General features: G+C 48.1%; 1 protein-coding gene and 1 pseudogene across 1 annotated transcript in view; one reads left to right on the top strand and one right to left on the bottom strand.

Annotated features, from left to right (window-relative positions):
* The window catches only part of LOC135057187 (uncharacterized), an 826,406-nt gene that overhangs the window by 759,055 nt on the left and 40,954 nt on the right, over nucleotides 1–26,397 (top strand). Inside the window, 5 exon segments of the mRNA XM_063963085.1 lie at nucleotides 713–808; nucleotides 11,897–12,463; nucleotides 14,209–16,083; nucleotides 17,302–17,885; nucleotides 21,231–22,154. Coding sequence (XP_063819155.1) covers nucleotides 713–808; nucleotides 11,897–12,463; nucleotides 14,209–16,083; nucleotides 17,302–17,885; nucleotides 21,231–22,154 — 4,046 coding nt within the window.
* Nucleotides 19,409–19,527, bottom strand: LOC134896257 (5S ribosomal RNA; annotated as a pseudogene).

Below are 26,397 nucleotides of genomic sequence, written 5' to 3'. Positions count from 1 at the left end.
CTCCTAAAACCATCTATGTCCACACCAACTGTTGTCCAGTTATTATCAAAAGGAACGGACATTATCGATTGAAAAGCCCTGTCGGTGATTGTGTTGATTTTTATTATTATTTTTATCAGAGTATTTTTATTAAATGTTGTAAATCCCTTTCATCAAATCCATCTTTGTCGTTAGTGTATACATTTTAGCGCTGCTACTTTCTTGTGTTTTTATGTTGTTTTTTGAGTTAATGTTAAGTAAATGACTGTATGGAAGTCAGATTTAGAAAAGCAAGTGAATATTTATTTTTAAGGACCACGCCCATATACAGGTCGAGAGACCACATTCTCTCCGCCTGGGTCAAAATGAATCAACCACAGAAACATGTCAATACAATTATTTTTATAACATACAGTTACGCCCCATTCTTATAACCCTCCCATATGATTTCATGCATCTTGAGTACAGTGTTATGCAATATTAGGACAATTGGCAAAGACAACCAAGAGATATTTAGCCAATACATCCTCGTGATGAGACTGACTCATGATTTTAACCATGTGTCCTTGATTATAATATTAAAGTATACAATTTCCTAAGTTTCCATTGTTTAAAGTTGTGTGTGGGGGTGTTCCTTATTAGGAATTAAACTGGACTTCGGATGTGCGTACGTGGACTTAATACTAGTCTCTTAGTCTGTATAAAGTTCATATGAATATGCTTTCTCATCTAGCTAGAAACAAAATGGATTCTCTTACGCTGTTGGACTATAATGGTGAAATTGAGGTCACCTTTGATATTGTGATTATTATGTGCATGCATAATGGGGGTAATTCCAAGTTGATCGCAGCAGGAAATTTTTTAGCAGTTGGGCAAAACCATGTGCAATGCAGGGGGGGGGGGGGGCAGATATAACATGTGCAGAGAGAGTTAGATTTGGGTGTGGTGTGTTCAATCTGCAATCTAAATTGCAGTGTAAAAATAAAGCAGCCAGTATTTACCCTGCACAGAAACAAAATAACCCACCGAAATCTAACCCTCTCTGCACATGTTATATCTGCCCCCCCTGCAGTGCACATGGTTTTGCCCAACTGCTAAAAAAATTCCTGCTGCGATCAACTTGGAATTACCCCCAATATACGTACTATCCCGTAGTACATATATATAGCTGTTAGGCCTTTACAATGTTGCCTCTGTCACAGTATTTGACATACTCAGTGTTAATTCCTACCAGCTCTCTTAGCAGTGTAGTTTAATTCAGTGCCCACTGCAGTTAAATTGTGATTTCTGCATTGTATGTGACTTATGCTAGATCTACTATCTGTTTCTTCTAACTGCACTTGTATATAACGTTACCTTTTCTGTTTTCTTCTCAAGTAATCCTAACATACTGGTGTGTACAGGGTTTTCTGTTGCTTGCATTACAATCTTTATTTCTCTTACGTCCTAGAGGATGCTAGGGTCCATTTAGTACCATGGGGTATAGATGGGTCCACTAGGAGCCACTAGCACTTTAAGAGTTTAACAGTGTGGGCTGGCCCCTCCCTCTATGCCCCTCCTACCAGACTCAGTTTAGAAAATGTGCCCGGAGGAGCCGGTCACAGCTAGGGGAGCTCCTGGGAGTTTTATTGTTTTCTAGAGTTTATTATTTTACAGGAAGACTGCTGGCAACAGCCTCCCTGCTTCGTGGGACTTGGGGGGAAGGGGGGAGTAGGAACCAACTTAATGGAGAGTGAATAGTTCTCTACTCCACTGACAGGACACTGAGCTACTGAGGGTGCTGATCGCAAGCCCACGAGGCGACCACACTCTTCCGCAGCACGGCCGCCACTCCCTAACAGAGCCAGAGGATAGAAGAGTGGTGAGTACAGCGCCGGCATCCTAGTTAGGTCGCTGGCGAGTATGGCGGCACAAAGGTTGGAGTGCAGCACTGACAAGGCTGTGCTCCTGGAAGGCTCAGCAACATTACACATGTAGACCCTAGAGGGGCATCCCGAGCCAGCACGTTAACCCTACTCTGGTCACATAGTTAACAGTAGCTAATTCCGCTGTTAACACACACAAAATCATCAGGCCAGTATAAAGAATAAGTGCAGGAAGCCGTGCGCCATTACAGGGGGCGGGGCTTCCTCTCAGAGCAGATCCAGCACTCACCATTGCTATTCTCTCCCTGCAGATCATAAGAACAAGGACACTGACGGGGAGCGCTGCCCTCCACATAACTCCAGCAATACCTCTGCGGTACCAGGGTGTTATCACACTCCCCCACTGTCTATATCAGTACGGATTACCCTATTAAGGATAGTTAGTGCAGGGCTGTTATCATAATAACTGCCTACAGGGGCGCTGTGTGGCTGGCTCCTTATACTCTGTGACTCTCTGAAGGTACTCTGGGGGAAACTGTTTTCTACATTTTCCTGTGTAAGTGTGTATATCCCACATTACCATGTCTAAGTACTCTGTGTCCTGTGCTAAAGAACACTTATCTTCTCCTGAGGAGTCTATTCCATGTACTCGGGACTGCAATATCCTTTCTCAGCCTTCTGAATCCGAACCTCAATGGGTGGATTCTTTAAGGGGAATGATATCCCAGATTGCAACAAGGATGTCACATACTGAGAAAGAGACACCGTTTTTGAGAAAATCTGTGGAGGGTTTGAAGTATTCAGCCCCCACTACTTCGTCTAAAACTCTATCTACATACCCGCAAAAATGTACAGTTGGAAAACCCAGAGAAAAATATTCCAGATCCCTAAAAGAATTCTCATTGCTTTCCCTTTCCCTGACGAGGACAGGAAGAAGTGGGAAAACCCACCTATAGTTGACGCTTCTGTATCTAGGTTGTCTAAAAAGGTGGTTCTACCTGTCCCTGGTTCAACCGCCTTAAAGGAGCTCAAATTACTGTACACGGCTACAGGCATGGTTTTAAGGCCCACTAGTGCTAGTGCGTGGATTTCTAAAGCCATTGTAAAGTGGTCAGGCACATTACTAGAGGAATTAGATACTATGGATAGGAGTGACATTGAATTATTTTTATGTCACATACAGGATTCTGCTGGTTTCATGGTGGAGGCCATGAAGGACATTGGCCTGCTTAATGCAAGGGCTACTTCCATGGCAGTGTCGGCACGCATAGGACACTGGCTATGCCAATGGACTGTGGATGCAGAATCCAAGAAAAGTGTGGAGAACCTGCCCTTCACAGGTCAGGCTCTGTTTGGGGAAGCATTGGATGCGTGGATTTCCAGGGCGACTGCGGGTAAGTCAACATTTCTTCCCCCCGCAGCACCACCGGCTAGGAAATCTTATCCTATGCGTACACTGCAGTCCTCTGGGACCGCAAAATTTTAAAAGTCCAAAAAACCCCCACCTTTTTTAGAGGATGTCAGGGAAAATCCAGAAAACCTGCACAAACAGGTTCTCAGGAACAGAAACCAGGTTCTGCACATTCTGCTGCTGGCGTGGCCTGGCTGCTGTGGACAGTAGCTGTGCATCTCCTCAGCTCCTGCAAGCACAGCTAATAAAAGCACTTTTTCACACTCCCAGCCGGTTCCTGTCGGCCCCAGACGCCCCTAGGTGGCCACATCTATCCTGCTGCTGCTGTTTGGGGGGACCCGCGGAGTCGGGGAGCACTTTTAAGTGCTCCTGCGGATTGCGGCCTTCCCCCCAAGGTGAAGCCGGGGCCTTGAGTTGAGAGACGGCCCGGACTGGCCGCTGGAGAGAAGAGCTCTGCCGTGGATGGTCTCTCCTCGGCATACTGCCGCCCTGTTTGGACCCTCCGGGATCCCCCCGGTGGACGGAGAACCGTGCCCCGCTAGGTGGGTGAGTCTGCTCCGTGATCGGAGCTTCCCTGCTAGCCGCCGCGCCCGCTGTACCCCGGAGCTGCGGAGGCCGCCGTGCCGTCAGACGCGACCTCCCTCCCCCGCCTCTTCCATCCGCCTGGTAGCCTGGGACGCAGTGAGCCGCGCGACCGGCCGCCTGAGCCCGCTATCCTCCCGCTTCCCTCTGCAGCGGGGAAGGGAGGCCTACTGACGGCTTTACACCCGGACCGACGCACAATTCAGGAGCCGCGGGGAGGAAGCACACACCTCTCCCCTGCCCCCTGGAGCTCTCCATCGGAGGGCCAGCTGGAGGGGCTTCTCCTGCAGGTGCTCTGTCAGGAATCGACTCACCACGGTGACATCTGTCCGCCGCTGCGGACTCCGTCCTGGGTCCCTGCGTTCATCTGTCATCCGCGTCTCTGCCATCAGACGCCATCCTGGGCCTGGGAGCGCTCCTGTGATAGCGGGCGTGTAGCACGCCGCGTTCCCGCTAGGCCGCGGCATGGGCGCCGCCATGACAGCCTCCAGCAGTCAGCATACGGCGGCCAATCCGGTGCTTGGCCGCACCCACTTTTCCTCACTCCACCAATGACTGTGTAACAAGGGGTATATATGAAGCTGCAGGATCAGTCTGCAGGCATCCTGAACTTTGTGTCACTCCTGCGACTCATGTGTAAGGATCTGGTTCCTGTTTCCTCCGTGTACCTGGATACCTACCTGCTGTTCCGTGTTCCTGGCTATCTACTTAAGACTCTGTACTCCTGGTTACTTCTCACAGCTCCGTGGAACTACAAGCCCCAGCAATACCTGCTTCCATCTACAGGCTTCACACTCACCACCATCTCTGTGTGCTTCAGCCTAGCAGTAGAGACTGACTCCAGGTGTGTTCCATCTCTCCACCTGTGATGCAGCTTGCATGCTGCCAGTGCCTCATCACCTGCACTGTGGACATAGTCAGACTCCTGCCTCTGCTACCAGGTTTGCCATACAACACCATCTCTGCTGGTTCCATGTTTTAATCTGCTCTGGTTCCCATACCAGAATATTCTCTGCCAAGTTATCACTCATCTGTTATCATCACTACCGGTTATCATTTCATCAGTCACCATTCATTCTGTTACCATAGACTTTCAGCTGCCACGCTGTACAATTGACATTTGCATTTCCTACTGTTATTTTCTGCTGCCGTTTTGTGAACCATCTGTCTAATAAATATCATTGCGCTCATGCGCAGAAACATAATCCAGCCTCCTCGTTTTCTCCCATCCACCTCCACTGACCCACTAGCGCCCCCTCCGGGGACACAGACAAAACCAAGTCTGACAGTAAGTTCAGGATCGATGGACTCGGACGGTGGACGGAGTGTGGGGTCAGAGGCCTTGCAAAATCTGGTCTCCCGTTTGGATGGTCAAGAGGCTGCGCAGCAGCAGATGTTCCAGTTCCTGCAAGGGATGTCCTCCCGGATAGATACACTACAGCAATCCCTGCCTAGTGTACACACTCCTACAGTTCCTGTTACTCCAGCACCTGCCAGTACTGTGAGTCCCTCTATGCCGGCTGCATCAGCTCCAGTGTCACGTCTGCACCTGCCCGTGCCAAGCAAGTATGATGGCAGCCCAAAGTTATGTCGCGGGTTTCTCAACCAATGTGAAATCCAGTTTGAATTGTTGTCACATAATTTCCCCACGTCAAGATCCAAGGTTGCCTACATCATCTCTCTACTTTCTGGATCTGCTTTGAGTTGGGTGTCTCCTCTGTGGGAACGTGCCGACCCTCTGATTAACAACTATGCAGAATTCGTGTCAACCTTCAGACGGATCTTTGACGAGCCTGGTCGTGCAACATCAGCTTCTGCCGACCTAATCCAACTTCGTCAAGGTACCCGTAGTATGGGACAATATGTCATCCAGTTCCAGACGTTGGCCGCAGAGATTCAGTGGAACAATCAAGCCCTGGTAGCAGCTTTCTGGCATGGACTCTCTGATCGGATCAAGGACGAACTGGCAACCCGCGATCTTCCTGTACAATTGTCCGATTTAATTTCCTTGTGCATCAAGTTGGACTCTCGCATCCGCGAACGCAACAATGAACGTGCTCGGAGTGAGCCACGCAGATCAAGGATGATACCTTCCGTACAGTTCCAGTCTCCACCTTCTGATGAGCCTATGCAAATAAATAGGTCCCGCCTAACTCCTGAGGAGCGGTCAAGAAGACTTCGTGAGAGACTATGTCTTTATTGTGCGGCTGCAGGTCACCAGATTAATTCCTGCACAGTGCGTTCGGGAAACGCCAGATCCTGACTTGTAAAGGAGGAGTCAAGTTGGGATCTTCTAGACAAGCTCCTTCTAATCAAGACCTTATCCTTCCTGTGACTTTAGAGACTTCAGTTGGGCTTCAGTCTGCATCAGCATTAGTGGACTGTGGAGCCGCAGGAAATTTCATCACCCAAGCTGCGGTAAATAAATTTTGCTTGCCTGTATGTGAACTTTCTTATCCAGTCTACATTACCGCCGTGGATGGTAGCCGAATCTCCAAGGGGAATATTTCTCACCAAACTGCACCAGTGGTTTTGGGAGTTGGGTTCCTACACTCAGAATTAATAAAGTTCTTAGTCATTCCTCAAGCCACCCAGGAGATCGTTTTGGGCATGCCCTGGCTCCAGCTACACAATCCACAGTTTGACTGGTCAACGTTACAACTTACTTCATGGGGTTCACATTGCCATCAGTCCTGTTTAGCCCAAGTTTGTCCAATTAAGTCTACTGAAGTAAAAACCCAGTCAAGTCTTCCTGCGGCTTATCAAGATTTCTCTGATGTCTTCAGTGAAAAAGCCGCGGATGTCCTGCCGCCCCATAGAGAATGGGATTGTCCCATCGATCTCCTTCCTGGCAAGAAGCCACCTAGGGGGCGTACCTACCCGTTATCTGTTCCCGAAACTGAAGCGATGAGCGACTACATCAGGGAGAATTTACAGAAGGGATTCATTCGTCCTTCATCATCACCCGCTGGTGCAGGCTTCTTCTTTGTTAAAAAGAAGGATGGAGGACTGCGTCCATGCATTGACTACCGGGGTCTCAATGACATTACCATTAAAAATAGTTATCCATTACCACTCATTACCGAATTATTTGACAGAGTTAAAGGAGCCCGCATCTTCACCAAGCTAGATCTCCGCGGTGCCTACAACCTCATCAGAATCCGGAGTGGTGACGAATGGAAGACAGCTTTTAACACTCGAGATGGTCATTACGAGTACCTGGTAATGCCATTCGGGTTGAGTAATGCCCCAGCAGTGTTCCAACACTTTGTGAACGAAATCTTCCGTGACGTTCTGTATAAATACCTCGTTGTTTATCTGGATGATATCCTCATCTTCTCCCAAGATCTTCCCTCTCATCGTCTACAAGTCCGTGAAGTCCTCCGACGTCTTCGTGTGAACCGGCTCTACGGTAAACTATCCAAGTGTACCTTTGAAGTTTCCTCTATACCCTTCCTGGGATATATAATTTCCGGATCGGATCTCCAGATGGACCCGACAAAGTTGGAAGCCATTGCCAATTGGTCCATTCCAAATTCTCTCAAGTCTATTCAGCGGTTCCTGGGATTTGCCAACTACTATAGGAAATTTATTCGGGGATTCTCCACTCTCATCGCTCCTATTACCAACTTAACTCGGAAAGGGGCAGACCATTCCAACTGGTCAGAAGAGGCTTTAGCGGCCTTCCAGAAAATCAAGCTGGCCTTTATGTCTGCTCCAGTTCTGTCCCAGCCAGATGTAAACAGACCGTTCGAGTTGGAGGTGGATGCCTCTACAGTTGGAGTTGGAGCTGTTCTCTCCCAGAAGGGAACTGATGGGAAAATCCACCCCTGTGGATTTTATTCTCGTAAATTCCTCCCTGCAGAAGCTAACTATTCCGTTGGAGATCAAGAACTACTGGCGATTAAGCTGGCCCTCGAGGAATGGAGGTATCTCCTGGAAGGGGCCAAACATCCGTTCAACATCTACACGGATCATAAAAATCTGCTATATTTAAAGGCAGCCCAGTGCCTTAATCCTCGCCAGTCCAGGTGGGCTATGTTTTTCTCACGTTTTAACTTTAAGCTTCATTTCCGCCCAGGTTCGCAGAATGTTAAAGCTGACGCCTTATCCCGATCTATGGAATCCGTAGAGGAAACGTCTGACTCAGTTCCACATTCCATCCTGAGTCCAGTGGTATTTGCTGCATCTCAAGTCTCCCCAGCTCCTCCTCCTGGTAAGACTTTTGTTTCCCCAGAACTCCGTCCCAAGTTGCTGTCTTGGGCCCATCAATCCAAGTTCACTGGTCATCCCGGTGTTCTGAAAACCTTCAAGTTCCTCTCTGAGACATACTGGTGGCCAAAGATGAAAGCTGACATCAAGGATTTCGTGGCATCCTGTCCTAAGTGTGTGCAGCACAAGACTCCTCGTCAGTCTCCAGCAGGTCAGTTACAACCATTGTCTGTTCCTAGTCGCCCTTGGTCACACCTGTCCATGGACTTTATCTCCGACCTTCCTCCTTCTCAAGGATACAATACCATCTGGGTTGTAGTGGACAGATTTACCAAGATGGCCCATTTTGTTCCTCTCCAGGGTCTCCCTTCTGCCCCAAAACTCGCCCAAATCTTCCTACGGGAGATTTTCCGCTTACATGGTCTACCCTCAGAAATAATATCCGACCGAGGTGTACAGTTTGTAGCGAGGTTTTGGAGGGCTCTCTGTTCTGCCATGCAGGTTAAACTGAAGTTCTCGTCATCTTACCACCCTCAGACGAATGGGCAGACAGAGAGGGTAAATCAAGAACTAGAGACATTTTTAAGGTTGTATGTTTCATCTTCTCAGGATGACTGGTTTGATCTGCTCCCATGGGCCGAGTTTGCCCACAACTTCCGCTACCACACTGCTACTGAGACAACTCCATTCTTCGCAGTGTATGGGCAACATCCTCGTGTTCCAGATTTCCAAGAACTCCCTCACATGGATGTTCCTGCTGCCACTACTGCCCTGAGTCAGTTTTCTTCAATCTGGAGGAAGATTCACACTTCTCTCAAAAAGGCCTCCAGCCGGTATAAATACTTTGCTGATCGCAAAAGACGTGCAGTTCCTAGCCTGAAACCTGGGGACAAGGTTTGGCTGTCTACCCGGAACCTCCGTCTTAGGGTCCCGTCTATGAAATTTGCACCACGTTTCATTGGTCCCTTTCCTGTCGAAAGAGTCATCAACCCTGTGGCCTACAAGCTGAAGTTACCACCTTCTCTGCGAATACCTAATGCTTTTCATGTTTCTCTCCTCAGACCTTTAGTCCTGAATCGTTTCCAAAGAGCTCTTCCAGTTGGTCCCAAAGTTCGAACTCAGCGGGGCGTGGAGTTCGAGATTGGCAAGATTCTGGATTCCCGTTGCCGGTATGGACGTCTTCAATACCTTGTCGATTGGTCCGGTTATGGCCCAGAGGAGAGAAGTTGGGTAAATTCGTTGGATGTCCATGCTCCAAGGTTGGTCCGTGTCTTCCATAACACTCATCCTTCCAAGCCACGTGGGTGTTCGGTGCCCACCCTTAAGGGGGGGGGGTACTGTCAGGAATCGACTCACCACGGTGACATCTGTCCGCCGCTGCGGACTCCGTCCTGGGTCCCTGCGTTCATCTGTCATCCGCGTCTCTGCCATCAGACGCCATCCTGGGCCTGGGAGCGCTCCTGTGATAGCGGGCGTGTAGCACGCCGCGTTCCCGCTAGGCCGCGACATGGGCGCCGCCATGACAGCCTCCAGCAGTCAGCATACGGCGGCCAATCCGGTGCTTGGCCGCACCCACTTTTCCTCACTCCACCAATGACTGTGTAACAAGGGGTATATATGAAGCTGCAGGATCAGTCTGCAGGCATCCTGAACTTTGTGTCACTCCTGCGACTCATGTGTAAGGATCTGGTTCCTGTTTCCTCCGTGTACCTGGATACCTACCTGCTGTTCCGTGTTCCTGGCTATCTACTTAAGACTCTGTACTCCTGGTTACTTCTCACAGCTCCGTGGAACTACAAGCCCCAGCAATACCTGCTTCCATCTACAGGCTTCACACTCACCACCATCTCTGTGTGCTTCAGCCTAGCAGTAGAGACTGACTCCAGGTGTGTTCCATCTCTCCACCTGTGATGCATCTTGCATGCTGCCAGTGCCTCATCACCTGCACTGTGGACATAGTCAGACTCCTGCCTCTGCTACCAGGTTTGCCATACAACACCATCTCTGCTGGTTCCATGTTTTAATCTGCTCTGGTTCCCATACCAGAATATTCTCTGCCAAGTTATCACTCATCTGTTATCATCACTACCGGTTATCATTTCATCAGTCACCATTCATTCTGTTACCATAGACTTTCAGCTGCCACGCTGTACAATTGACATTTGCATTTCCTACTGTTATTTTCTGCTGCCGTTTTGTGAACCATCTGTCTAATAAATATCATTGCGCTCATGCGCAGAAACATAATCCAGCCTCCTCGTTTTCTCCCATCCACCTCCACTGACCCACTAGCGCCCCCTCCGGGGACACAGACAAAACCAAGTCTGACATGCTCACTGCTACGAGCACCTGGCTTGGCTGGGGCTGCCGGGGATTGGTGGGGCTTAGTGAAGCCCGGTGGCCATCTTGGAGGGGACCCTCTGCCGACACTGGGATACAGGGGCGCACGGAGGGGGCTGTGGGTCTGCAGAACAACGGGGAGCCACAATACCATAAAGCAGGGGTGGGGAACCTCAGGCCCGAGGGCCGTATAAGGCCCGCAGAGCCACTTGATCCGGCCCGGCCAGGCTCACCTAGCCGGGCGCCCGCTGAGATTTTGTTAGTAGTGGGTGCCTGGCTTCTTACCGTCAGTAGCAGCCAGAGGCAGGAGCTCACTCCTGAGCTCCGGCTTTGGCAGTGTACGTGTGCTGCTGTGCGGTGTTATAGGAGAGATGTCATGACTTCTCTCCCAAAGTTCTGAGGGCAACGGTCCGGAAGCAGGAGCGGGGCTGGTAAGTATTGTGGTTTTTCTTTTAATGTGTGTGTGTGTCGCTACTAGAGGGCATATCTAATGGGGCATAACAACTGACTGGTGGCATATCTAATGGGGCATAACAAGTGACGGGGCATATCTAATGGGCATAACAAGTGACTGGGGGCATACTTACTGGGAGCATAGCTACTGGGGCATAACAACTGACTGGGGTATATTTACTGGGGGCATAACTAATGACTGGGGGCATATCTACTGGGGGCAGGCTCATTTTTAAGTTGATAATTTTTGTATGGCCCCCGAAGGATTTTATAAATATCCAAATGGCCCTTGGTAGAAAAAAGGTTCCCCACCCCTGCCATAAAGGGATCAGTGAGCGGCTACTGCCATAAGTCCTCAGTGGCACTCTCCCACCACATTATAATACGATCCAGCCTCTGCTTCCCCCCGTCCCAGGACGTAACTGCTGGTCCCTACCTCTGCGCGCACCGACCCCATAAACAGGTCTGATTGCTCCCGGGGGACTGCAGAACCACCAGTGGCCCCGGACATCACACTCCGGGTGCTGGAATCCTCCGCCCTGACCCCGGTGACTCCGACTCTTGTCCCCGGCGGGACTCCACTGTCACCTGACCTGCACTGAAGACCCCACTGCCTGGCCTGCTTCATTACTCAGGACTCACACCCCCCGGTCCGCAACGACGGAGGGGTCCTTGACCAGGGGACTCCCTACTACCTTGGACGCGGAATCCTTATTGCAGACATTCCCGCCTTGCCAGTCCCCGGCGCTATGATCGCCTAAAAGTGAGGAGCGCGGTCCCCCCCTGGGTGTCCCCCCCCCTCTTTTTTTTTTTGTTTTTGTTTCGCATCTGACTCCCTATCTCCTCTGACGGATCACATTTCATAGTATAATATCCTACACTGGTACGATCCACATGCAGAAATCTTCGTCCAAGACTCCTAAACAAGGGGGTGCTGATATCTCTCAACACTTTACCAGGGGCACCAAGAATACCCAACCTAGGGGTCTCCCCTCCCCCCTTCACGATTCAATGGATAACTCCGTCACTCCGCCTTCCGCTCCGTCCACTAAAGATGATATCTTAGCTCTCCGCTCCCTTATTTCGGACTTTAAGGACTCCTTGGAGTCCAAACTGGACAAGGCGGTGGCCTCCATCAAAACGGACATCTCTTCCCTTGCTTCCAGAGCCTCAAAAATGGAATCCCGTCAGGACCATTTCCAAAAAGCTCTAAATGATACGGGGCGCGATCTGGACCACATTGCCTCAGAACTGTCAGAGCTTCGCACTAAAAACCAGGACCTTGAGAACCGCGAACGCAGATCCAATATACGCATTCGCAACATCCCGGAATCCGTCAGTATGGATAACCTCGAACCTTATCTCCACGACCTCTTCTCCTTCCTGATCCCGGACCTGGGGGCTATACAAATCCTTCTGGAGAGGGCTCACCGTGCCCTTCGTTCTAAGCCTAGGGATGGCGTACCTCCTCGCGATGTGGTCCTCCGCTTCCTCAAGTTTAAGGATAAGGAAAGGGTCCTCAACTCCACCCGTGGAAAGCCTTATGTACTCTACAATTCTTCTAAACTACAGTTCTTTCAAGATCTGGCCCCTCTGACCTTAGCTAAACGGAGAGAACTCCGTGATCTCACATAGGCACTACGGGACCGGAACATCCGATACCGATGGGGCTTTCCCTTCAAGCTAATCGTCGACCTCCAGGGAAAGACGGTCATCATCAGAGATCCCTGTGAGGGCAGAGGCCTGCTCTCGCATATAGAGGAAGCTGGCCCCCCCCGCTGGAGCAGGCCACTCAACTTAAAATTGGAAGATGCGTTAGGTTGGTTGTTATCCAACGAGCCCTTGTTCCTATCTGTCGATAACTACTTCAGCCCTTGAATAGTCTACATCAATATGCATACTTCCCCCCTCAGACATCTGTATAACCTTTCATTGACTGTTTGTTGTTGGGGGATCACACCCCTTGTTATACTGTTACACTGTTATACGATGATATGACTGCAAGGATTTCAATGTTGTGTTCATGTAATGCATGTGTTCACACCTCCCCCCACATACCCCTTTCCCCGCCCCCCCCTCTTTTTTTTTTCTCTCTCTCTTTCTCCTCCCTTCTCATCCCTCCCCCCACCCCTACCCCATGATGCTTTTTGTTCTTTTTCTGGAACTGCCTTGAGGTCACTCCTTGAAGCAGTTCAAATTCACTAGACTCCATATGTTTATAGTAGCCTGGGTGGCCAATCTCTGGTTCTTGGCAACCGCCCCTGGCCCCTCATGCTACTTTCAATTGAGGTTAAATTCTACCGCTCCCCTACGCCCCACTTTACCTCCTATTGTTAGTTTGTTCTCAGCTCAGGGACTTAATATCTCTCTCTTAGTTGCTCACGGTTATAATGACAGCACCATGCATTATTAGGTCTCTTTTCTCCTGCAGTCCCAACGTTTTCACGTTTTCAAGTTTTATCTGTTATGGTTTCTGGTGCGGTCCACGGGCACAGGGGTCTCACATATCTAACCAGCTTCACCGCTGGCTCCCTCCTAGACTTCACAAGTTGCACTGTGAGCCCCCTGTGCTGGTCGATCCCGCAGGTTAAGACAAGTGTGTATAGATGTATGCCGTAAAATATCTGGTATCTCCAAACAATAAGTATTCAATGTATTTTCAGGTGCTGATTGTCTCTATCCTCCTCCCATACACCCTCGCCCCCCTTTTTTTTTTTCTCTCCCTCCCTCCCCCTCCCCCCTCGTCTCTCTCCCCCTACCCCCCCTCACCCAGGGGACACCGCCCCACCTCATGTCTCTTACACTCTAGTGCACATTTTGTTTGTCGCCGTACCGCCTCTCTTCTCGGATTGTGCGTATATTCTCTGTTCTCCTCCTTACGTGTGATATTTCTCTACTCATTCAGATCTCCACCATCCCCCAATTTTATTTACTTTTTCTTACTCCTTTTTGTTTTTTGGCGACACGGAACCTTGGTTCCCTCGCCTCTCCGGACCACTAAGTCCTAACTACAGGAGTACCAATCTCCTCTGTATTGAGTAACCTGTTTTTACTCTTACTTTTTTTTTTTTTTTTTCCTACCCGTCTATAATTTTTTCTCTCGGGTCTTTTGGGTTTTTTTCTTCCCCCCTCCTCTTTTTCTCCCTCTCTCCTCTTTTTCTTTCTCTTCCCCTTTTCTAATCTTTTTCCTAAACTCTCCCGAGCGAGCGAGTCGGCCTCCTACTGATCTCCCTTTTCATTACCTCACCCAAACTCTCCCTGCTTCCAGCACCATGCCCTTCACCATTGCCTCTATGAATGTCCGGGGCCTTAACACGCCCCATAAACGCTCTCATTTGTTCCGTACAATCCGCACCCTACGCGCAGATATAGTTCTGCTTCAAGAAACACATTTTAAGCGTAATGGCCACCCCAATCTATCTTCCAGACGATTTTCCACTGTGTTGTACTCCTCAAGTGAATCTAAGCACAACGGAGTCGCTATCCTGATAAGCAATAAACTTCCCTTCACCCAAAGCTCGGTTCATGTTGACACAGAGGGGAGGTATATCATTCTGGTTGGCAGGCTGGGACACCTGGACGTAACTATAGCCAACCTATACGCACCCAACACGGGCCAACAACGGTTTTTGAGATCATTTTTCAAAGCCCTCCAGAAACACAGAGCGGGCTATGTATTCCTGGGAGGGGACTTCAACGCAGTTCTAGATCCTCTGCTAGATAAATCCGCTCCCCAGAAGCACCCCCGCACCTGTCACATATCCGACATCTTCTCCAAACTTATTAAAGAGGCATCTCTCTTCGACACTTGGCGTGCTCTTAACCCATCCTCCAAGGACTATACTTTTTTTTCCTGCCCCCATCAATCTTACTCCAGACTAGATTATCTCTTCTGCAGCCCCCCGGCCTCTAACCACATTCTGTCCTCTTCGATTATCCCCAATGTCTGGTCGGACCACTCCTCCATCGCGTCCGCATTTGATCTGTTAGACGCCCCAACTTCCCGCCCATCTTGGCGCCTAAACGAGACACTTCTTAAAATCCCCTCCTTCAAATCCAAGATGGCCGGGCTGCTCAGGGAATATTTTTCTTTTAACAATCCTGAATCAGGATGTTCCCCATTAGTCTGGGAAGCCCACAAAGCTGTCCTCAGAGGCCATGTAATCAGCTATGCATCTCATCGCAATAGGGAACATAAGACATTACTCAAGGATCTCACTGACCAGGTCCAAAACCTAGACTCTCTTCATAAGCGCAGTCCCACGGACTCAAACTACAAACAGCTTATGGCAGCCAGGGCAGCCCTCAATGCACTAATCACAGAAAAGATAGATAAATCCCTCCGTTGGCTGAACCAGCGATTTTATGAGAAAAGCAACAAGGCTGACGCCCTCTTGGCAAATAGGTTAAAAGCACGAAAAGCCCTCTCCTCCATAGTCTCACTTAAGGACTCTAATGGCAACACCCACTATAAACCCTCAGACATTAACTCTATTTTTAAAGATTATTACGCCCGTTTATATAACTCCCCCGGCAGTTCGTCTTCCCTACCTGACTCAAATATGCGAATTTCCGATTTCCTGACCTCATGCTCTCTCCCACAGTTGGATGCTCCCTCAATCACTGCACTGTGTAAACCTATATCCGACGAGGAAGTATCGGCTGCTCTTAAACTTCAGAAACCCTCTAAGGCCCCAGGACCGGACGGCCTACCTTTCGCGTACTATAAAACATTCGAATGTGATCTAGTCCCCCACTTGACGTCTACCTTTAATAAAATCCTTAACGGGGAACTATTTCACAGCGAAACTACTAGAGCACTAATCACTGTTATTCCCAAACCTGGTAAGGATCACCAGCAGGTCTCTAATTATCGCCCTATATCCCTTCTCAACACAGACCTGAAACTTTTTGCAAAAATTTTAGCCCTACGCCTGAACCCTCTTCTCCCGTCCCTTATACACCCCGACCAAGTCGGATTTGTCCCTACACGCCAAGCTCTAGACAATACCAGACGCACCATCAACTTGATCCATCATGCTAATTCAGTCAAGCTCCCCTCTCTTCTATTGGCATTAGACGCGGAAAAAGCCTTCGATAGGGTTTCGTGGGCCTTCCTCGATCAAACACTCCGCAGCTTTGGTGTCCGCGGGAAATTTCTCCATGCAATATCGGCACTTTATCACAACCCCTCCACTTCTGTGCTAACTAATGGAATTCTCTCGGACACCTTCGCCTCTGGTACACGACAGGGATGTCCACTGTCGCCTCTCATCTTCGCTCTGATAATTGAGCCTCTCGCCTGTCGCATCCGTCTTAATCCGGACATTACGGGCTTTTCTATCTAAGACTCACAATACAAACTTTCCCTTTTTGCGGATGACGTCCTCCTCACCCTCACTAACCCGTTAATTTCCTTACCCAATCTTTTCAAGGAATTAACTCTCTACGGGGATCTCTCTGGATATAGGGTGAATAACGACAAGTCAGAGGCTCTGCCGCTACACATCCCTCTCAATACCCTAAATCTTTTGAAAGCCAACTTCCCTTATGCATGGCGTCATACCTCCATTAAATATTTGGGGGTTCAAATCACCAAATCCTACCACTCTCTCTATGACGCCAACTTTCCACCCTTATTCAAGGAAATATCTCAAAACATCTTAGGATGGAAAAAACATTTTATTTCTTGGATCGGCAGGATTAACGCCATTAAGATGAACGTCATACCCAAGTTACTATACCTCTTCCAGACTCTCCCTGTCCCGGTCCCTCCTCGGGTTCTATCCTCCCTCCAGACCCAATATGGTAATTTCATATGGAATGACAAGAAGCCACGATTGCGTAGGGAGACCCTCCAGCAGAGCTCTTCATGTGGAGGTCTAGGCCTTCCCTCGCTGTCAAGATACTACCACGCCACGGCACTCAGTCAGCTTGTCGCCTGGCACTCTCCACGGCACACAAGAAGATGGGTGGAACTGGAGAGTGATCTGGCTCAGGTCGACTCGGTATCTCACCTTCCATGGCTCCCCCGTCCGCACAGACCTAAAACCATTCAGCCAGTGCCAACAATATCCCTAACTCTATCGGTGTGGGACTCGCTAAAATCTAAACTTTCACTCCACACAAATCCCTCTCCTCTAACCCCCATTTGGAACAACCCCTCCTTCTCACCGGGCCGATCCCACCAACTTGCCTCCAAATGGACCAGAGCAGGAGTCTCCCGCTATCATCATCTACTTCACAACAATGTACCGTACTCATTCGCAGACCTTCAAACAAAGCACTCTCTCCCGACGTCATATTTCTATCAATACCTTCAAATTCGAAATTTCGTTATGTCCTCAACCAGGAAAACGCCTATCCCTAATATCCCGACTCCGATGGAGCGCCTTTGCATGTATCGCCCCACGGACCGAGGCACTATATCTAATCTGTATCACTCTATTTTGTCTCCAGCCGCGTCACCCCGCATGGCACATGAACTTGCTTGGGATACCAACTTGGGGACACCCCTGGAAGATGACACGTGGGAATCTATCCGACTGAATATCTCTAAATGTTCTATTAGTGTCTCCATTAAGGAGAACTCCTACAAAGTTTACACGCGATGGTATCTGGTCCCCGAGCGCCTACACCAAATATATCCGAACACTTCTAACCTCTGCTGGCGTCAATGTGGTCAAGTAGGCTCGTATTTTCACATCTGGTGGAACTGCCCGAGATTAGCCTCCTTCTGGCTTATGGTCCGTACCCTTATCCAGTCGCTTATTCCGGACTGCCCCCTCTTGTCCCCTGAGACGTTGCTCCTGTGTGCCCCAGCCTGCCAGCTATCCAAACCGGAAAACAAACTAGCTATGCACATAGCCTGTGCAGCTAAACTCCAGATTGCTAAATCATGGAAACTCTCCACTCCTCCAACCCGTCCGGAACTCATGAACCGCGTTTGGTTTGTAGCTAAGATGGAATATCTTTCCTCCTTGATGAACAACACAGTGGATAAATTCCACGGCGTATGGACACCTTGGTACACTAAATTCCAGGTACCTCTCCCAGGTCTCTCCTAGCTCGCCTTACCCTTTTCTTTCCCCACGGGACTCTTCTTCCGACTCGCTCTCCCTCTGTTCGTGACTTGTTTCTGCTTTTCTACCCCCTTTTCTTTTCTTTTTTTCCCTTTCTCTCTCTTCCTCCCATTCTCTCTCCTCCCTAATTCTTTACTCTACTCTTCCTTCTTCTTCCACATAACCCTTTTGGTAACCTCCCACAAATCCTCTCAAGGATCCCAATGTTTGTCCCTTAGGAATATTCTATACTATCTCCTTATCTTGTTCTTAACTCTCGACTGTTTTTGGATTTGTCTAAAATAAAAAAAATAAACTAAAATAATAAAGTAAATATAATAGAACAGATAACATGAGGACACACTCTTGCACTCAATCTGCTATGTATACTAGTACTGTTATGCTTCAAGAGTGCCCACTGCTTTCATATGTCATTGTATTCCTCTTGTCAATAAACTTTTGTGATTAAAAAAAAAAGAAACCAGGTTCTGCTTCCTCAAAATGTTCAGCATAATGGTGGACCTCCCAGCCTGGAGATCGGGCAGTTGGGAGCGAGACTAAACAATTTCAGTCACGTCTGGGCATCATCATGCCTAGACACCTGGGAGAAAGATATTGTTGCCCAGGGGTACAGACTGGAGTTTCAGGAACTCCCACCTCACAGATTCTTCAAATCAGGCTTACCAGCTTCGCTGACAGAAAGTGCTATCCTACAGGAAGCCATTCAAAAGTTGGTATGGACAAATGTCATTGTTCCAGTTCCAACTCACCTAACATGCAAGAGTTATTACTCTAACCTGTTTGTGGTTCCGAAACCGGACGGTTCGGTAAAGCCTATATTGAACCTGAAGTCATTGAACCCCTACTTGAGGGTATTCCAATTCAAGATGGAGTCTCTGAAAGCGGTGATCTCAGGTCTGGAGGAGGGGGAATTCCTAGTATGTGATTACACAAAGGAGAAAAAGAAGACTCTTTTGTGGGTGTACTCTTAGAATAAGTCAGAAAACGACTATAGTATTGAGAGAAATTATTTAAAACATAGAAGCTTTATTGGTACACGACTATAGTATTGAGAGAAATTATTTAAAACATAGAAGCTTTATTGGTACATTGTTAAATTAAAGTAATTGATGCATCCTGGACAAAAATGACAACAGCAAATGACAAATAACACAAACAAAATATTAAAAAAAGCTCCACAAATAAATGGTCTATTAACTCATGAATAAATATGAGAATCAGCCCTAAATGGGTAGACCACAAAGTATGGAATATAATGAGTGTCAATACCAAAACCATCAATACATGAGTCTACAGATGTCGATAAATGTAGATAAATATTACAATAAGGGGATACCACATACAAAGCAGTGCCTATGTAAGGTGAGTTAATATGAAGGATGGTTGAGGGGCAAATATCAGATCATTCAGAGAAATGAGAGTACAATAAGAACAGATTGTGAATCTGCTGTCAGCGTTAGGCACAGAGTATACCGTCTCTCAAGCCTCTACTAAACCGGGTATTCCTAGGAGGTCACCCAACCTATAACTGACCCGGCCCAACACTGCTTCCCTTCCAAGATCGGACGGAATCGGGCGTTTACAGTGTGGTGTGATAGTAGAGGAACAGCTGCCTTCGTTACTCCGGGATCACTGATGAGAGTTCACAGGAGCAAAGATCAAAGATATGAGCAAAAGAAAACAATTTAGGATGAGATAAATTAAAAGGAAAAAACTATTAAAGAGACAATTTTTAGATGGATCTGCTGCCAGCGTTAGGTAAAGGTGTGCAGGGTGGAACCACCCATTGACCAATGGATCGCTGGTGAGAGTCCAGAAAATATAGTGGAAAGATAATGTAGAAAAAAAGGGAATATGAATTGTTAAAGTAAATACATATAGATCACATAATTATTTGGTCAAAGGCACGGTAGGTAGAATATTAAGTGGCTGGACATGGGCACAAGATAAAAGGGAAAGGTCAATACCAAATTTTTACCAATAAAATAGGCAAACCCTATTGTCAGATGACATCCAATATGGCCTAACCTGCCTGCTGACAAAGGCTTAAATGGATGAATCTGAAAAAAATAACAAAGTAGCATAATAGGTAACAATGTTATAATCATGTATCCAAATCAGATAATGCACCCTGTGTTTGAAAAAATAACTATTATAAATGGCTGTCAGGTTCGTAGTAAATATACAGCCTTGGAAAGAGATGGCAGGTAGCCTGTTATATATGCCCTTAAGAAATAGTAAAATAGGAAGGGGGCGTGGCTTGGCAAAGAACCCATGCAGTTGTGCTGAGCTGGAGCGCCTGCCTGAGATTTACATATATATACCTCACTGGCCCTGCTCAATGGACGAGGGGACTCATCTTAACCCGTTAAGGCTCTCCTGCACCGGGTAGAATGGTCTGTGGAGCCGGCGGGTGCCTCCTGCACCTGTGCAGATTGCGGCCTGTCTGCCTGATAGACGCCGGGGACTCGATTTCGGCGCTGGCCCGGATCGGAAGTGGAGCGTCCCCGAGTCTGTAGGCTGAAGCGGCCTCTCCCTCCTCCCGTTACTGTTCTTGCATCTACCTCCCGCCTGGCTGCCCGAGCAGCGAGGTGCTCTGCCACCCGCGGCGTCCAGAGGGAAGCTCCGTTGTGCAGCACTGATCCCGTGATAGTGCGCCCGGGACCAGATGCCTCTGTCACCCGCTCTACACCTGACTGGGATCGACTCTGCAGCCGTCGAGATACTCACCACCACTTCCACCAATGCATTTGATCTCGCGCGCTGGGGCTTCATAGAGGAGCGCCCATATTTGGAGACCTCGACCTGTGAGGTGGTGCTGCCCTATCCCCACTTCTGCCTCCGGCTGTGGAGGTTATTGGGAGCCTTCTCCCCACTGCGTCGGGAATTATACCCTTACTAACCACACCAGTCACTGTCAGGGAGATAGATATAACCTGGAATGGTCCGCAGCTGCCCTTAACCCTCTGCACCTTGCCAGCTTTTAGACAGGGAGTACTGAGGCCACTTCTCATATACGGTGCGGCCTCGTTTATTGTGCTAGATCTGCTGCCATCTGTCGCCTACCTACTGATGCTTCACACCCAAGATGAGGATGCTCCCCTCTGCTGGGAACTCTTGCCTGAGTGAATGAAGCTTTTCTAACCCCATGTCGCCCTTTGGTTTCATGTAATGATATAACAAGTATACCTATAGTGGAGCTGTCCTTTCGTTTATACTTACACTACCGGAGATGCTTATCACGCCTCACGTCTTCTTTACATTATGCCTCCTAAAAAAGTGAAAGTCGCTAAAACTGCTTCTCAGGTTGCCTTCTTTAAACAGTCACCTAAACCCTCTAAACCACAAGAAGCTAGCGCTTCCTCCTCCAGAGGACTTTCTCCTGCTTCGGCTTCTGGCAGTAGTGCTTCCTCCCCGGGTCCAATCCCTGTCAAGCCTAGCGATTTGGATGATAATGATGTGCTCACAGTTGGATCCATGAAGGCTCTGCTATTGTCTTTTAAAGATGAAGTAGCTGAAGAGTTTAGAGCCTCCCTTCACACGTGTCAACAGACTATAGACGAATTTGGTGGCCGGACCGACCACCTCGAGACGAAGATGGAGGAAGTAGTTGGCTCTCATAATGCTCTTATTACTTCTCACGATCAATTGGAAATTGAGGTCTCTCTTCTGCAGGATAAGGTGACGGAGATGGAGGATAGATCCAGAAGGAACAATCTGAACTTGAGAGGTGTCCCGGAGACTGTCTCTAATAGTTCTATACATGATTACACTATTTCGCTATTCCGGAAATTGACTTCGTCATTTACTTCAAGTGATCTCCTGATAGATCGTATACACCACCTACCCAAGGCCAGAAATGCACCTGCTGATGTCCCTAGCGATGTTTTGATGCAGATCCATTTCTTCCACGTGAAGGAGGCGTTATTGAAGGTGGCTCGGCCGTCCTCGGCTACAGCAGAGGCGATGGGCTCCCTTCAACTGTTTGGTGACTTTTCCAGGGACTTGTTACTGAAACTGCGTTCTTTTCAGCCTGTCACCAGCGCTCTCAGGAGGGTCAACATCCCCTACCGGTGGGGATTCCCCACTAAATTGCTAATATCAAAGGACAGCTCCACGATTGTTCTCACTAATGTGCTGGATGGCATGAAAATGTTGGAGAGATGGAACTTAGTTGGCCCTTCAGACCATGGCTCTCCAGCTCGTGGTCTTCAACAGGACTGGTCCAAGGCTGGATGGGGCTGATTACTGTGCCGCGGTTTCTCTTAGTCTCTCTTAGCTCCTCTGATATAGACCTTCATTTAATGTTTGCTTAGCTCATTTTCAACAGGAGCAGAGAGGGAGATTTTTCTTTTTTAGTGATGTTCCTTCTCCTATTGACTTTATACAGTGTTAGGACTATTGTTTACTATGTTTAGGTATTCTGAATTGGGGACCCTCCGTGCTTTCATATGAAGCCTAATGGCGTTGTTGCCTTTCCAAAGTGGACAACAGATTTTGTCTCTGCTTCGGACGGCGCGGAGGGGCACCAATGGATGCCTTCTGTTTTTCATTTTAGGGCAACGGGGCTCTAGCCACTAACCCCCATGTTTATTCTGCAGGCGACCATGGTATGGTGCCTGTTTTGATCCCTGGTGCGGTCAGTTCAGTTGTATTTTTTTTCCTTATATGTTAGTCCGCATTTTATTCTCTTTATTTTGTTGTCCTATTGCCAGCCCTTGTATCCTTCTATATTACCTAGTATGTTTGTCATGTATCGCACCCTTACTCCTCTTCACAATGCTCAATGTAGCTTCTCTTAATGTTAAGGGCTTGAACTCTCCTCAGAAGAGGAAGCTTGCCCTGAACTACTTCCACAGACTCAAAGCACATGTGGTCGTGGTCCAAGAGACCCACTTCAAAGGGGCAGCACCGCCTCTGTTTCAGAACCCTAAATTTCCTCATTGTTACACGGCTAATGGTCCGGAGAAGAAAGCGGGTGTCGCTATCTTGATCTCCCAACATTGTTCATTCAGTGTCTTAGCTCAATATCCTGATCCCGAGGGGAGACACCTGATTTTGGTAGGGAAGTTAGATAATGTAGATGTCACCCTGGTGTCCTGCTATGCCCCTAACACTAGACAGATATCTTTTTGTAAAAAGTTTTTCTCAGTTTTACAGACTCATGCTACTGGTGCACTCTTGGTCCTTGGGGACTTTATTATGGTTCTTGATCCGAATATGGATAGGTCCAGGACGACTGTGTTACGTAGTCCCAAACCTCATGATTTTGCTAAAGGTTTTACTAGATTGATAGCAGAATATGACCTTTATGACAGTTGGAGATGTCAACACCCTACGGTGAGAGATTATTCCTTCTACTCCCATGTCCATCGATCATATTCTTGGATAGATTTGGCCTTTTCCGACAGATGGACGTTGACCTCTATCAGCAAAATTGACATCTTACCTATGACATGGTCAGACCACTCCCCCTTGTTGTTAGCATGGGGCATAGGTGGTAGGAGGGTTATCCCTGGGCCATGGAGACTAGGGGGTAAATTTACTAATATGGGAGTTCTACTTAAGATGGGATGTTGCCCATAGCAACCAATCAGATTTTACTTCTTATTTATCTAGCACCTTCTAGAACAGGCCTGGCCAACCTGTAACTCTCCAGATGCTGTGAAACTACACATCCCAGCATGCCTTGCCACAGTTTTAGCATTCCCTAATAGCAAAACTGTGGCAAAGCATGATGGGACTTGTAGTTTTACAACCGCTGGAGAACCACAGGTTGGCCAGGCCTGTTTCACTTTTATCTGGGGCCACTATCACAGGGAGACAGGTACCTTATGGGACATATTTTAATTTCCCCCAAGGCTTCCATTGCCCAAATGTGGAAATCTCCTGTAATTCCTACGTCTACTGCTATTTTAGAAAAAGTCCACAGGCACTATCTATTTGAAACGGCAGAGACGACATATTCCTCATCTGCCTCTTCCAGTCATATGAAGTGGTTTAAGTGGGGTGAGTTCCGTGAGCGCATGGGGCATTCAGTTATCTATAGCGCCCCCATAGACTTTAATGTTCTGGATTCCCCTGTAGAACATCCCTGCGGCAATATTAATGTTACTGAATAGGTACATGACAACTTATTTCCCTATTCTCTGACTCCGTGATTGTGAGGTGGCCTTACCCGTCTTTTCTTTTTATGCTATTGACTAGGTCTGGCAATTCCCCCCCCCCTTTTTTTCCCTCCCTCCTCCTTTTTCTTTTAATTTAACCTTCTATAAATGTATGTTTGATTGTATTTTGTTTGTTGTATGCTACCGAGAAAATAATGACAAAATTCAATAAAAATTATTGTTAAAAAAAATAAAATAGTAAAATAGCATAAATTGTTAGGCATAAAGGTGAACATTACCCCATATCCTGTATAGACGATTGGGGGATAATGTTAATGAACCGAGCGGCAGTCTGTGAAGCGCAATGCCCATTGGTGCGGCATGACCTGTTGAAGGTTCAGCAGAGGCCGATGGCGTTGCAGGGATCCGTGATCCGGGTCAAGATTGATGTCAGCGGGGCGGGCGGCGATCTGTGAGGTCAGGTGCAGCTAGGTGCGACAAGGCCTGTAGTCCAGGGTAGACGGTGTGGGAACTGACACTGCTGGCGGAAGACGCGTTTCTCCCTTACTCGGGCTTGATCACTTCCTGTTCTGCCTCTGGATTAAGGGGGAGCTTTTAAGTTACTGACGCCGGCTGTCGACCAATCACTTTCAGAGGTGTGGTCCATTCATCGCTTAGTAACCGGGGTACAGATTTGTTTTCCCAGAATCACCATGTCTGATATGCATTGTATCGTCACCATGGCAACAGATTAATTTCTAGTTGCCGAGGCTGAGAGGTAATAATCCGGTATTGACAAAGGAGACCATATGAAAAAGAAAAGGATAATATACAGGGAGATAATTAAAAATCATTATTGAGCTGGAGCATTCATAGCATAAGTTACCTAAAAAATGCACAGGATATCAGGGTTGAAAAAATAAGAATTTACTCACCGGTAATTCTATTTCTCGTAGTCCGTAGTGGATGCTGGGTACTCCGTAAGGACCATGGGGTATAGACGGGCTCCGCAGGAGACTGGGCACTCTTAAAAGAATGATTAGGTACCATGGTGGTCATTCCGAGTTGTTCGCTCGTTATTTTTTTCTCGCAACGGAGCGATTAGTCGCGAATGCGCATGCGCAATGTCCGCAGTGCGACTGCGCCAAGTAAATTTGCTATGCAGTTAGGAATTTTACTCACGGTTTTTTCTTCGTTCTGGTGATCGTAATGTGATTGACAGGAAGTGGGTGTTTCTGGGCGGAAACTGGCCGTTTTATGGGTGTGTGCGAAAAAACTCTACCGTTTCTGGGAAAAACGCGGGAGTGGCTGGAGAAACGGATGAGTGTCTGGGCGAATGCTGGGTGTGTTTGTGACGTCAAACCAGGAACGACAAGCACTGAACTGATCGCAGATGCCGAGTAAGTTTGAAGCTACTCAGAAACTGCTAAGAGCTGTGTAATCGCAATTTTGAGAATCTTTCGTTCGCAATTTTACTATGCTAAGATTCACTCCCAGTAGGCGGCGGCTTAGCGTGTGCAAAGCTGCTAAAAGCAGCTTGCGAGCGAACAACTCGGAATGACCCCCTATATCTGGTGTGCACTGGCTCCTCCCTCTATGCCCCTCCTCCAGACCTCAGTTAGGGAAACTGTGCCCGGAAGAGCTGACATTACTAGGAAAGGATTTGGAATCCAGGGTAAGACTCATACCAGCCACACCAATCACACTGTACAACTCGTGATAACTATACCCAGTTAACAGTATGAACAATAACTGAGCCTCTCTCAACAGATGGCTCATACAATAACCCTTTAGTTAAGCAATAACTATATACATGTATTGCAGAGAGTCCGCACTTGGGACGGGCTCCCAGCATCCACTACGGACTACGAGAAATAGAATTACCGGTGAGTAAATTCTTATTTTCTCTGACGTCCTAGTGGATGCTGGGTACTCCGTAAGGACCATGGGGATTATACCAAAGCTCCCAAACGGGCGGGAGAGTGCGGATGACTCTGCAGCACCGAATGAGCAAACTCAAGGTCCTCCTCAGCCAGGGTATCAAACTTGTAGAATTTTGCAAAAGTGTTTGAACCCGACCAAGTAGCAGCTCGGCAAAGTTGTAAAGCCGAGACCCCTCGGGCAGCCGCCCAAGAAGAGCCCACCTTCCTCGTGGAATGGGCTTTTACTGATTTAGGATGCGGCAGTCCAGCCGCAGAATGTGCAAGCTGAATGGTGCTACAGATCCAGCGAGCAATAGTCTGCTTTGAAGCAGGAGCACCCAGCTTGTTGGGTGCATGCAGGATAAATAGCGAGTCAGTTTTTCTGACTCTAGCCGACCTGGAAACAAAGTTTCAGGGCCCGGACTACGTCCAGCAACTTGGAAT

This window comes from Pseudophryne corroboree, chromosome 3 (genome assembly GCF_028390025.1).
Source record: "Pseudophryne corroboree isolate aPseCor3 chromosome 3, aPseCor3.hap2, whole genome shotgun sequence".
Taxonomy (NCBI): Eukaryota; Metazoa; Chordata; class Amphibia; order Anura; family Myobatrachidae; genus Pseudophryne; species Pseudophryne corroboree.
This window is presented reverse-complemented; position numbering and strand designations above follow the sequence as displayed.